This window comes from Globicephala melas, chromosome 10, assembly GCF_963455315.2.
Source record: "Globicephala melas chromosome 10, mGloMel1.2, whole genome shotgun sequence".
In the NCBI taxonomy this organism is placed as follows: domain Eukaryota; kingdom Metazoa; phylum Chordata; class Mammalia; order Artiodactyla; family Delphinidae; genus Globicephala; species Globicephala melas.
Window position 1 is genome coordinate 16,668,646 of NC_083323.1, and position 15,111 is coordinate 16,683,756.

General features: G+C 39.4%; 1 protein-coding gene across 5 annotated transcripts in view; it reads right to left on the reverse strand.

Annotated features, from left to right (window-relative positions):
- C10H12orf75 (chromosome 10 C12orf75 homolog) overlaps window positions 1-15,111 on the reverse strand; it is a 52,402-nt gene that overhangs the window by 33,366 nt on the left and 3,925 nt on the right. For all 5 annotated transcript variants that reach the window (XM_060306723.1, XM_060306721.1, XM_060306720.1 and 2 more), the window contains exon 2: window positions 4,340-4,364. In XM_060306723.1, the coding sequence (XP_060162706.1) occupies window positions 4,340-4,364 (25 nt within the window). The remainder of the gene's footprint in view (window positions 1-4,339; window positions 4,365-15,111) is intronic.

Consider the following 15,111-nt stretch of genomic DNA (forward strand, 5'->3'; position numbering starts at 1 on the left):
AGGCCACAACAGTGAGAGGCCTGCGTACCGCAAAAAAAAAAAAAAAAAAAGAAAGTCTCACTTCACTCCTTGATATACATGTGGGTCTGTCTTATGATGATTAAATTTCTATATATCTTCACCCATGCTTTCCTCCTTATCTCAAGTTGCTAAGGGGACCCTTCTATGTTTTTAATCCTTCTTGCATGTTGTAGAATCTATGTACATTGATAACTCCCTCAGCCACACAGATAACACCTCCCCAAACTACCCTCAGCTCTTCGTACTCAACTTGCTCCTACCCTTTTGCCTATGGGCACACCTACCTCTCCTCCATGTAAAAAATAAACAGAAAAAGAAAAACAGACTTCAATATACAAAATCATCCATACACATAACTAGGCAGAAATAATCACAAAGAAACGGAAGAAAACAGTGTAAAATATTAATGATGATTGTCTCTGGTGGGAGAATAATAGCTGATTTTTTCTTTTTTAAAAAAATACTTTTCCATACTTTCTGAACTTCCTTAGTATTCCTTTTATAACAAATATATTTCTGGGACTTCCCTGGTGGTCCAGTGGTTAAGACTGCGCTTCCACTGCAGGGGGCACGGGTTTCAATCCCTGGTTGGAGAACTAAGATCCCACAAGCCACACGGCATGGCCAAAAAAAAAAAAAAGAAATGTATTTCTTAAAATATGCTTCCTCTTTAAGCTACTAACATCTTTCTATCCCTTACTGCCTTTTTGTTGTAAAACAAAAGACCAGGCATCCCTTCCTCACTCCTAAGTTCGCTTTCACCCTGACTCCATCAGAGAACTCACATCACCCAACTGAAACCAAGTGACCAGTGTGGCTGTCACTCTACATGCACTGGCTTCTCCTCTCCCTTTAGCCCATGTGATCTCTTTGGATCATCAGCCATCCCTTCCCTTGGCTCAAGTTTGAAACCACAGGGTCATCTTCGCCTCAGATTTTCCTTTCCTTTACTTCCCCGTTCAGTCATTCAACGGGTCTTATCAATTGTATTTCCGAGTGCGCCTTGAACACACCACCTCTGCTCCTTTCCAGTGTCCTGTCTGCTGTCTAACCCTCTCGTGGCCTCAGCGCCATTAATCCCCTGTGCCTCCACCCCTCCCCCATCTCACATATCCCACTGCCTTGGGAGTCATCACCCTAAAGCTCAAACACAGTCATGTAATTCCCCACCTTAAAATTCTGAATGGCTCTTGAATGCATATAAAAACCAAGTACAATGACCGGCCTGACACCAAAGGCCCTCCACAAGCCGGCTCCAGCCCACCAGCCTCATCTTCCACCTCTGCTGAGCCTACACCACAGGCTCAGGGCAGACTGGTTGACTTCCCAGAAGAGCTGGGGCTCTCCTGCACCCATGTGCCTCCTTTCATGCTCTTTCTCCTGCCCTGGATTGCCATCCTTCTCCTTCCTACACAAACTCTTACTCACCCTTCAAGACCCAGACAAGCATTAAATTTTGACTATTTAATAATTAACTATTTTAATAATTAACACTTAAAATCACACTGTATTTTGGTCCCCAGTAGCCACTGACCTACTTTAGGGCAGAAATATCATTTTATTTGTTATTAAATCCTGGCTTCTTGCCTATAGAAAGCAGGCAAATAAACAGGTAAGTGGAGATATAATAAAAATCCCAAACCTTCCCTAGAGAACTATTTTTATTATATATTAAGGGAGTAATCATAACGTTTCTGACTTGTAAAAAACAATCGTAATTCCCCCCCCAAAGGCTTTTACGTGGTCTGTACACTATGGTGGTTGCCCTATTTGAGGTTCTGTACTCTTAGCATCCATTACGTGAGTTTGGCCACTTCTTTTGCCTTGAAATCAGTGTCTTCAGATTTAAAACAAAAAGAAAAAATTTAAATCTTCATAATATAAGTTTAAATTGTCTTAATTTCTTAGCTCCTTTCATGGCGCCCCCTAATTTCATAGCACCCCCCAATGTTATGGTCAAGCTTTTGTGCGAGGAAAAATAACACTATAATATTCTTCAATTTTTTCCAATTAAATTTACCATATTTATTTTTTAAAGGGTCATTTGTTGAGTAAACTTACGTCTTTTTAGTTATAGAACCTATGAGGTACACAAAGCCACAGGAAGTTTAAATTCTAGAGAATTCAGGATTTTAGAAAGTAGTTAAATGGCATCTCATGTCCTGGAGTAGTTAATGTTGACAAAATGTCCACAAAGGTATCACTAAATCTCCTTAGAAATTTCCATGCTTCTGAAAGAAAGAGGAAGTCATGAAATCAATCTCTCCTTAAAGAGAAATGATGGAATTCATTTATTGAACACTATGTCCACAGCACGATACTATTAACTAGAGGGGAGTTCTCTCAATTCCCAAGGGAGAAAAGACAAGGAGATAAATAACACTATAAGCCCAATATGACATATCATAAGACAGGTCCAAGCTGCTGTAAAAGTTCAGAAGAGGAAGACATATCCAGTAGAGAGATCCAGGAAGTTCCTCTCGTAAAGGATAAGATATAAACCCAGGAGAACAGATAGAATTTTCACAGACAGAATTGGGGAAAATGCCATTCCAGGCAGAGGGAACAGCAAAAAAAAACAAGGAGCCAAGACAGGAAACAGGAGGTCAGTTTGAGACCATGAGAGTAGTCTCAGAGCAGGACTTCAGCTCACCTCTGGGTCCTTGGCCTCATTCACTCTCTAACTGCAGGGTTTCCTTCCCCCTAAAGCCTGAAACCTAAAGGGCCTTCCTATTCCCAAAGGATTCTGGGCTCAATCCCGTGGGCAGTGGAGACTAATCAAAAGTTGGGAGTGGAGGGCCTAAAAGGGCAGGGGATTAATCTGGCAACAACATATAGAAAGGGAGGGAGAGACTGAAGAGAGACCCAGATACTGCAATAACAGGAACAGGTAAGGATGCTGAACACATTGTTGCTAAACGTTTTGGTAATAAACTCAACCACTGCAACCAGGACACTGAAGCATTCTATACTGCCTCCTTTTATATGGGACTCGAAAGTCCCATATAAAAAGCTTATTTAATTCCCAAAAAACTTTACAACCCTATTCTAATCTTCTCCAGATTCCTTTTTATAATTAAAAAAAAAGTCCAACTCTGCTTTTGACGAAAGCTTTTAAGGCCCACCACTCCGTTTGCCCCTGCTGTGAAAGCCTTTAAGAAAGGTGGGAACTCGTACATGTGTGCTGGCGGGGAAGATACAGCCAGGCGCTCCTCTGCCCATGCACAGGAGCCTTCACCCCAGCCCCACTCCCAATAAAAACCAAAGCTACTCACCCCTTCCTTCACTCAGACTGAATGGACCAGTTCGGGAGCCACCCCGCTCTCCCCAGAAAGCCTCATTATGTGAGCAATACACCTTTTCCTACCCTCTTGGTGTGTGTGTGGCACCATCGGTCTTGACATCCAAACCAGCTGGGGTGGCTTGGGCAGAGGTTGATTCCACAATCCATGGAGTGACTGCAAACACTCTTTTTGTTGTTGTCGTTCTTGGGGTTCTCCATCCCCACCTTCTCCCTCCCCCAATCCCAATGTCCAGCTCCCTAATGGCACTTTTTTTTTTTCCAGAACTGCTGATTTTTATTTATTTTTTTCACTGAAGTATAGTTGATTTACAATGTTGTGTTAGTTTGTGGTATACAGCAAAGTGATTCAGTTATATATTTTCTTCATATTCTTTTCCATTATGGTTTATTACAGAATATTGAATACAGTTTCCTGTGCCACAAACACTCTTAAATAGTGAACTACTGCAATGTCCTTACTATACCTAGATTTGAGGTAGGAAGATGCAAAGAAGGGGCATGATGGAAACACTGAAAGGGTCTTGTGGTATGAAGTTCAACTCAATATTGATTACCTTGAATGGTCATATACATTCACTCAAACGTCTAATTATCGACTTTAAAACGATTCAGCGTGCGTTTGGTAAATGCTTGGCTCCAGGCCCTCCTCACGGGCTAAACTCTAAGATGTTGCATAGTCGTAGGAGCTAGGTGCTTAATTCTTCCATAATCACTTGCTTGCAATTAGAAGAAATCTCTACACAAGCTGGTATAGAAACAGAGTTAAACATTTCCCTTTCTTAAAGCTCTGAGTTAAAATGCTAGGGCAACTGAAACGCTAAAATGAAAAGTCACAAATAAACCCATTCTTCAAATAGCCCTTTAGTTATAAACCAAACAATAATCTTAATTTGTGCTCAGTACAGAAAGTACTTCCATGTCTTTTCAGCCAAACCTACATATCTAAAGGTCATAACCATGAAAACAGTGTCTTCCTCAGAAAGAGTTTAGAAAATCATAATATTAAGTACTTACACATCTTTAGCTGCTCCTGCAGGGCCTAGAAAAAAAGAAAAAGATAGCTTTCCATTATCTTGATAGTATTGCTACAAAAATCTTAAGCCCAATACCCAACTAAAATAATATTTTATAAGAGATGAGTTGAGAATATGATTTTTTGAAAGATCATCTTAAAAAAAGAAAAGGAGAGCAGGAAAATCATAAAATCCAAATCTTTGGTTTAGAATTTATTCTGCCCATTTTTAACAATTCCTATAAATTATAAGGTGTTGTTTCTGAAAGGGATTTTACAGACCGCCCAAACTAATCTGCTCATTTTACAGATGAGCAGATTAGGAAACTGACAGATTTGAGAAATATTTTCTTTTCTAAGCTAGTACCTACATGGAACTGTTATAAGTCACGCTATGTACTAATCATAAAGTAAAGCAAAGTCACAAGACAAAATGGAGGTGATGTCCTAAATAAATTAGCAAGACTCAAGGATGCCAGCCCAGCTCCAAAAGGAGTAACATACATTTCTAACTCTGCTTCTATTTGCTACTGAACCCTCTTGTTTCTGCTTCCCACTCACGTGCCAAAAACAACCCATCTCTTTTGGACCCCAGTCCTATCACTTAACACAGATTCTCTGCCCACAGCACAGTTCCATCTGCACTTCCTCCCCCTAATATCCTTACCTGAACAATACAGAACTTGGTTCCAACTTTACAAGCCACATAGCATTAAGTATACTTTAATCTCTTAAAAACTCACTTCCCTCTTGTGACAAATGAGGAAAATAAGAATACCTTTCTCAAAGGTTATTGTGAAGTTCTTTAAAAGATGTATATCCTTATCAACATACTAATGACATTTTTCAAAGAAATAGAACAAATAATCCTAAAATTTTTATGGAACCACAAGAGACCCTGAATTGCCAAAGCAATCTTGAGAAAGAACAAATCTGGAGGCATCATGCTCCCTGATTTCTAACTATATGACAAAGCTATAGTAATCAAAACAGTATGGTACTGGCAAAAAGCAGGCACACAGATCAATGGAACAGACTAGAGAAACCAAAAATAAACCCATGCATACATGGTCAATTAATTTATGACAAATGAGGCAAGAATATACAATAGGGAAAGGACAGTCTCTTCAATAAATGGTGTCGGGAAAACTGGACAGTCATATGCAAAAGAATGAAACTAAACTATTATCTTACATCATATGCAAAAATTAACACAAAATGGATTAAAGGCTTAAATGTAAGACCTGATACCATAAAAACTCCTGGAGGAAAACACAGGTGGTAAGCTACTTGACACCAGTCTTGGAAATTAATGCTTGGATCTGATTCCAAAAGCAAAGGCAACAGAAGCAAAAGTAAACAAGTGGGACTACATCAAATTTTAAAACTTCTACACAGCAAAGGAAACCATCAACAAAATGAAAAGACAACCTACTGAATGGGAAAAAATATTTCTAAATCACATATCTGATTGGGGTTAATATTCTAAATATATAAAGAACTCATGAAACTCAACAGCAAAAAAGAGAGAGAGAGAGAAACCAACCTGATTTTAAAATGAACAAACATCTGAATAGAAATTTTTCCAAAGAAGATATACAGATGGTCAACAGGCACATGAAATGATGCTCAATATCACTAATCATCAGAGAAATGCAAATCAAAACTACAAGATATCACCTCACACCTGTTAGAATGGATACTATCAAAAAGACAACAAATAACAAGTATTGGTAAGTGATCTGGAAAAAAGGGGGCACCAGTGCACACTGTTGGTGGGAATGTAAATTGGTGCAGCCACTACGGAAAACAGTATGGAAGTTCCTCAAAAAATTAAAAACAGAACTACCATACAATCCAGCAATTCTACTTCTGGGTATTTATCCAAAGAAAACAAAAACACTAATTCAAAAAGATATATACACCCCTATGTTCATTGCAGCATTACCCACAATAGCCAAGATTGAAAACAAGTGTCCATTGCTGGATAAATGGATTAAGGAGATGTGAGATATATATAGATATACCTATATATATAAGAGGCTAGAATAATAGAATTCTACCCAGCAATAAAAAAAAGAAGGAAATCTTGCCATTTGCAAAAACATGGACGGACCTTGAGAGAATTATGCTAAGCAAAATAAGTCAGAGAAAGACACATACCATGTGGTTTCACTTATATGTGGAATCTAAAAAACAAAACAAATGAAAACAAAACAAAAGTCAAAGATATAGAGAAAGGAATGGTGGTTGCCAGAGGGGAGGTGGGTTAGGGCATGGGCAAAACAAGTGACAGGGGTCAAGAGATATAAACTTCCAGTTCTAAAATAAATAAGTCATGGGGATGTCACGTACAGCACAGTGACTACAGTCAATAATACCGTAGAGCATACTTTAAAGTTGCCAAGATAGTAAATCCTAAAAGTTAACTATGCATGGTGACAGATGGTAACTAGACTTATTGTGGTGATGATCTCACTGTGTATACAAATACGGAATCATTTCATTGTACACCTGAAACCAATACAATGTTATATGTCAATGACACCTCAGTAAAAAAAATTTAATAAATTTTAAAAATTATAAAAAGATGTAAACAGCACAAAGTCTGGCACATAAAAATAGCTCACTAAGTTGTTATTATTAGCAGTCACATTTTCCTTAATATCTCAATTTCCATATCTATGAAATGGGAATTAAATTAACTTCTGCACAAGTCACAGAGGTGTGAAAATAAAGGAAAATGTGCTACAAAATAAACAACTAAGTCTGCAAAAAAGTTATTGCCAAAATTGTAAAAACTGTACCCCAGTGATATTAATCTAGGATCTATAATTTTGCAAATTCAAAGCAGAGCATAAAGGTAATCAAGACTATGTCTCAAATAAATTCTTTTAAGGCTTTGACCAAACCTGAACTTTGTAACAAACTTGAGTCATTACTCAGGGGAGAGTAACATTTCTGTTCCCACAATTCTCATTAAAAGTATATAAATAAAAACTGCTTTGGAATCTGAGATCATAAAACCAAAAAAGAAAAACGTAAAATTTTTTAAACCTTAACATAAGAACAGTGGAGTGTTTTGATAGGTAAAAATAAAGGATTAGTGCCACCAAAAACCCATAAAAATTAACGTTTTATTTCAGAGTCAAAACAAGCATAAGAATCTGGAAGAAAGTCTAAAAAGAAAATAAATATCCTCATTTTCTTATTTTCATTTTCATGGAAAAGGACAGGGAATGATTGGGGGGTTGCTGCACTCAGGGGAAGGGAGAGCTGGAGGTGTTGGGAACTGATTCTGTGATGTCTTACAGAGAGAAGAAAGCGATCATGATGGGTCATGAGTGCTGGGCCTTTAGAGATGAAGGGCCATCAGGCACAATCCACAGGGAGGGCACAGCAGACAGAAGCTGCCCCACTGTGTCTCAGGGAATGGCAGCAGGGTGGTAGGGAAAGAACAGCGTGGAACTGGAAGGCAGAAGACCCAAGTAAAATTCCTGCTCCAGTATTTGTTTGACAGTCACTAGTTCACCCAGCTTCAGTTTCTAATACTGGGCCGACAAAGACAGCTGAGAAGACAAAGTACAATAAATGGCTGTGAAATTCACTTCAAAACAGCCACACGTTGCCTCCTCAGTGCCTATTTTAATCAGCCACCAGCAACCCTGCATCCACTTCACCTTGACTGCACCAGGCTCCAGGCACCCTTATGGCCGCTTCCCTGCTGGGTTCACCATCTAACATCCCAGCAGGCTCAAGGCAGATGCCACGTACTACCTTCCAGAAGGAAGTCAGCAGGCCATTTCTTCTGTTCTCAAATGTCCCTCATTTAAAGGGCAACGTCTATTTAATAACTGCAAAGTGAAGGAGGCCAAGAAGTCAAAAACACTAAATCCAGTATATACATATGATTGTAATGTACACTCCATCTTTATAAAAGGGAAGAAGATGTGCATCTTCTTAGGAGCAAGGTAGCAGGGGGTTAATGATAAGGTTATAACCAGGGCGGGTAGAACACGACTCCCAACACACAGCTTCACAGAGAAAAAAGAAAAAAAAAGACGACTGTAATTGTTGAAACCCTCAGCAAAACTATCAGAATATCTAGGCATATAAAATGTGAAATATCTCTTTGTTCTGCAAAAGTATAAAATCATAAAATTATTAGAAATAGAAGAAAAATTCTGATTACCCTCAGTGCAACATTTTAATCACACTTCACCTATGTATTGATTATAATTAACCAGACGGAGAGTTCTTCTCTAGATAATTCATGCAAAAGATCCTTTGACTACAACTATTCAGATAGTGCCAAAATCCCATTTGCTTTAAGTTATGTTTATGGTTCATGTGATTCATCATTTATTGAACAAATATTTATAGTGGTGTAGCTACTTCTTTCAAGCCGTCTGGGATAGAACATTTGTTCCTGTTAGTACCACTTCATTTCCTGCCAAAATGACTCTTTACTATTTGAACATAGCCGTGGTACCTTAATATAAGGGAGGCAAGGTAAAAATGTTTCTTGTGTGATAAAAGCACCACAAAATATATAGACCATTAGAATTTTTGTCAGTCAAAAGATTTAATGACTATTTTCCTAAATTGTAGTACTGATAATTATAATTTTAAATATCTTCCTAAAAAGTAGAAGGCGGGAAGGTCTGCTCTCAGAAAAGTATCATATAGAGTTCCAGTGACAAATATTGTAAATGGTTAGGGTATGTAAAGAAGAATATTTCCTTCTAAATGTAACTGTTTCTTTAACACTTAAAGATTATTGCTTGTTCACAATATCACTTCACCGTTATTATGTACACCGTTGGGTTTTTTTTTTTGGCCGCTCTGCATGGCACGTTGGATTCGCCGACCAGGGATCGAACCTGTGCTCCCCGCAGTGGGAGCGTGGAGTCTTAACCACTGGACCGCCAGGGAAGTCTATACCTTTTATCAATACTTTCATCAAAAGATTTTAAAATTGTATTCATGATTCTCCAAGTCAAAAGCCTCAGTCACTTAAAAATGCATAGCAAATTCAATTTATTTTAAACATTTAAAAAACTTAATCTGATATTGAGGAGTCATAGAAAGATATTTGATCTTTGTTCCCCATTCCTGGCACAGAGCTTCTAGAACCCTTGGAATTTCCTGAGAGATAGGGGTGATCGGAACCTCTTTCATTCCAATGAGGAGACTCTTGGCAGCCCCTACACAGCTTCAGGACGGGAGCTGGTCACCAGAAAAGGCAAGGCTTGATTAGAAGCTTGGAACTTTCAGCCCCATTCCCTGTCCTCCCGGGAAAAGAGAGGGGCTGGAGATTAAGTTAATCAGCAATGGCCAATGATCTGAACAGTCATGCCTATGTAGTGAAACCTCCATAAAAAACCCTATAAGGGGCTTCCCTGGTGGCGCAGTGGTTGAGAGTCCGCCTGCCGATGCAGGGGACGCGGGTTCGTGCCCCGGTCGGGGAAGATCCCACATGCCGCGGAGCGGCTGGGCCCGTGAACCATGGCCGCTGAGCCTGCGCGTCCGGAGCCTGTGCTCCGCAACGGGAGAGGCCACAACAGTGAGAGGCCCGCGTACCGCAAAAACAAACAAACCAAAAAACCCTATAAGGACAGGGTTCTGAGTTGAACACATCCATGTGCCAGGAGGGGCCAGCCCCCAACTCCATGGAGACAGAGACCCCCTGCCCCTGAGACCCTTAACATGTCCCCTGTACCTCTTCATCTGGCTGTTCATTTGTGTCCTTTATAAGAAACTGGTATGTTTAAACCAGTAAGAAAAGTGCCTTCCTGAACTCTGTGAGGCATTCTAGCAAATTGTCAAATCTGAGGAGGGGGGCTGTGAGAACCCCCAAATTTGCTGCCAAGTCAGATGGCAATGCAAGTAAGCTGGGGACCTGATCCTTGCTACTGGCATCTGAGGTGAGACCACCTCAGGGGACTGAGCCCTCAAACCTGTGGTGACAGACACTAACTCTGGGTAGGAGCATCAGAATTGAACTGGATGGTAGGACAGCCCAGTTGGTGTACGAGAACTGGAGAAGTGGATAGCATCTGGAGGGAATAAACCTCTCAGATATTCTTCATGTTTTATAAAAATCAGGTACCCCCATAAAAATCGGGTACCCCCTGAACAACCTTGAAATGCTTTATGAATCACACCAAGATTAAATTGCACTGTATTTGCTTCAGCAAATAATTATTTATGCTCCAGGTATAGTTTGTAAACTATATTTTCTTATTTTATCCCATTCCCAGAACAAGTGCAGAAAAAGCCTTGTGTATTAGTTCCACAGGGCTGCTGTAATGAATCACCCCTAGTTGGGTGGCTTAAATCAACAGAAATACGTGCTCTCAGAATTCTGGAGGCCAGAAGTACAAAATCAAGGTGTCAGGAGTCCCCAACTACCTACAGAGGCTCCGGGGAAGAATCCATTCTAGGCCTCTTAGCATCTGGTGGCAGGAGGCCCTCCTTGGCATTCTTTGGCTTGTGGCCACATAGTGCGTTTTCTGTTCTACACCTGTCCTCACACCACCTTCTCTCTGTATCTCTGTCTTCTCCTCGTCTGTCTCTTATAAGGAAACTTATCACTGGATTTAGGGCCTACCCAGACAACCTAGGGTGATGTCCTCATCTCAAAATTCTTCATTTAATTATACCTGCAAAGACCCTTTTTCGAAACAAGATAGCATTCACACATTCCAGGGATTAGGATGTGAACATATCTTTTTAGAGCTCACCATTCAACCCACTACACCTTCTCATCCCTGGCCTCCTCCACCTCTCCAAAAACAGAAATTCCCTTTTGAAAAGAAATACATAGCAAAATTAATCTTGGGGGAGAATTAAGTTTAATATGACATATCATACATTCTACAAACACAGACAAAATTTTACTCCTTGTGCCTGAGAAAGCCAGCTGCAAGATACTACATCAGTTCAGTGATATTAAGTAGATATTTATAACATCTTGGTTCCTATAGACAGATGTTCCTTTGTAATCTAATCAGTCTTATAAGTTAAAAAGATTGAGCTGTACTGCCCAGTATGTTTTCAATATTGTTCAGAGTCATACGTTTATTGTTATGAGTTTCCTTACATGTGCCAAATTCTAATACAAAGAAAATATTTCTCTCTTTTTAAAAGGTCACATACATCTGTCTATTAGAGAATATAGTCTATTAATGCCTTTTTCATCACTGTTCTCTATGCACTTTATAGCTTTCATGTAACATACTGGAAATATTCACAAGTAAATGAATTGCTAAATTACATATTAAATCATGTCTCTTTGTTCAGACTGAGTAGTGATAATTTAAACACACACACCAAAAAATAAAACTATGTATATGAAGAATTTCTAAAAGGTACTAAAGATTTACAAATCACTCTTCTTTCAGCATAAATCACCAGAAATATAAATGATTATGGCTCTCATGGGAAATAATAAAAATATGCAGAAACATTTTACTATTTATTTGTTTAATAAAAGAAAAACGTCCCTCTGAGAACTGTATAAACATAACTACAGAAAAATAAACAGAGTTCCCTCTAATTCTGACAGCTTGCTACGTCTCCTCTGACCCACAATAGTTCTAAAACTATGTCATAGTCTCAATCTGGCCCAAAGAAGAAGAACAACAGCTCTTTAGTTCATCTAAAGCAGTGTTTATTTTTTAATAAGTCAATAAGAGATACAGATTCATTAGTCATTTCTTCAGTAATGCAGAAAAAAATTCAGGTCAACGTGTCCTAGAAATATAATTTTTTTAAAGTATAGTTGCTTTACAATATTATATTTCAGGTGTAGAACATAGGATTCAATATTTTTATAGATTATGCACCAAACTTATTAAAATATTATTGACTATATTCCTTGTGCTGTACCTTACATCCCTGTGACTTACTTATTTTATAATTGGTAGTTTGTACCTCTTAATCCCCTTCATCTATTTCACCCGTAACTCCACCCCCAACCCCTGGCAGCCACTAGTTTGTTTTCTGTATCTGTGAATCTGTCTCTGTTTTGTTATAGTTATTCATTTGTTTCATTTTTTAGATTCAACATGTAAGTGATAACATAGAGTATTTGTCACTTTCTGTCTGACTTATTTTACTTAGCATAATACCCTCTAGGTCCATCCATGTTACTGCAAATACAATTATGTTAATGAACGTGGAAGCTCTTACAGAAAATCTCTTTGCTTACAGGTTGTCCTTGCTGGGTAGCTATGCTTTCAGCAGGTAAAAATTAATAAATAAAGGTAGTCATATAAGTACAGACAGTAACACATTGACAGTTAGCTGCTATAATTTAAGCCATGTCTAGATTGAGCTGTAAGTGGCTCATGGCAGAACTTGGGTAATTCACTTGGGTCACCTTCGTGAACCATTCACATGGTTGCAACATCGATTCTGGGGAGTTGGAACAAGTGAACCTCCTGATTCTGCTGCATCAGTGGTAACTGTCTGAGCACAGGCGTTTCCACACCCCTCATCATTCACATCACGTCAAACGCGGTACACCCAAGAGTATATGGGTCGCCTGCATCCTCTACCTTCCTTTAGAGGAAGTAACATCTCCCAGTCGCCCAGGCTTTAACAGTTTGGGTTCATTTTTCCTTCTCCCTTCCCCTTCCTCCCTCACATGGAGCCCATCCTCAGCCTAGCTGGCTTCCAGGGGTCCCTGACATCAATGCCTCCATCACTCACCGACGGCCCTCTCACTTCACTCACTCCTGACAACAGCATTAAATTATGTCACTCTACATGCTCGCTCTTTCCTTCTATACCAGTCATGAATGTCTTTCCCTATATTAATAATAAATAGCATACTGAGTACTTACATGAGGCACTGCTCTAAGCACTTTACATATATTAACTCATTTAATCTTGAGTAGGTTCTATAACTACTCTCCCATTTTACAGCTGAGGAAACTAAGGTACAGACAGTTTAAGCAAGTGGCCCAAGGTCATGCAGCTGATAAATGATGAAAGCAGGATTCAAACTAGGATTTTTTGGCTCCGGTGCCTCCTCTCAATTCTGAGGCCTTCCTGCCTCTCTGTCCTCCTCACCCCCATCCTAACTGTTCTTACTTCCAACACCCTGCAACCAACATGAACTACTAACCCAGTCAGGCCTGACTTCTCACTGCCCTGAAATGCACCGAACCCATTTCTGTCCCTATGTTTTCATACGGCTCTAAAAATGCCCTCCCTTCTGTTTTCTGCTTATTCAAATCCTACCTATTCTTCAAAGTCAAATCGAGTCCCACCTCCTCCAAGCAGGCTTCCCTGATTGCTTAAGGTTTTATTTCATTCCCTCCAGTGTTACATCAGTCACAGGGCACATGATGAAAATTTAGGACTCAATTTTACAACTTCTTTGTTTCCCCAATATAGTTATTTATTCAACAAAAGAAAAAATTTTAAGACCCTAAAAATTCCATTGAAAGTTTGGATATTGGTCTAGAGGCTGAGGGTCCAGCTGTGAACAAGATGTGCGAGGCTCTCATGAGGCCTACCTTTGGGGAAGGGGAACAAAAAAGACAGTAAATAAATTAACAAAATATCAGCTCTCCAGCAAAGAGTGTTTCAAACAGATAGAAAACAAGAGTGAGTTCAGCATAAAGAACAGAAAGAAGGATGGTGGGGCTGGGACCTAAGTGAGCTGGGGGGAAGTAGCACAAGATATTAATGACTTCTTTGATGATATCAGCAAAATTTTATATTATTCCCCCCCGCCACATGGCCGGGACTAATACTGAGCATGGTGGAAGAATTTTAATACTACCAAACCATTTACAGATGTAGATTAAGGCCGGACCATACAGCTACAGCAAAAGAAGAGAATGCAATTACCTATCTAATTGAGGATAAGGAGATAACTAACCTAAGTAATTGGACTCAAAAGAATTAGAGTAACTCCCTGGGTACACTGATAAAATAGGATAAAGAACTGGTAAATTCCTCCTCCACGCCTTCTCAGACTATTAGTATATAAATAACAGAAGAACCATTATAGAAACATTCTAGTAGTAAGCTATGGTCAGATAGCTGCCAGTTACACATCTCTGGTAGAAAACCCACAACTCACCAATTCAATCAACTACCATGAGCAGAACACTTCCGAAATGACTCTGCCCTGCAAAAAGCTTCTACAGCCTGCAAAATAGCCTGCATCGAGATAGGCTCTTGTAGATATCTGGAACCGTCCAAACTTTGAAGGGATTTTCTGGTTCACATAAAATAGGATTTTCTGGTTTACATTACAGACTTGCTCAACAATCTACATGTATGACTGTATACAGGAAACGACTGACCTGCTGGGGATCATCAGTTCACATGCAAGGGTGTTCATGTCTCGGCCTAATTAGAGAATACATTCAAGGGAAAACAAACGGATAGAGAATCTGATTGCTGAGTGAGAGAGTGGTGGGGACGGAGAGCAGAGAAAAACACACAGAAAGCAAAAGCTCCCTGCCCTATAGCAAACACAACTCCTTAAAAATGGACTCTTTATGTCAGAAAGAGAAAGATAAATACCATATGATATCACTTATATGTGGAATCTAAAATATGACACAAATGAACCTACCTATGAAACAGAAACAGACTCACAGACATAGAGAACAGACTTGTGGTTGCCAAGGCGGAGGGAGGGTGAGAGAGGGATAGAGTGGGCATTTGGGGTTAGCAGATGCAAACTATTATATATAGGATGGATAAATAACAAGGTCCTACTGTATAGCACAAAGAACTATATTTA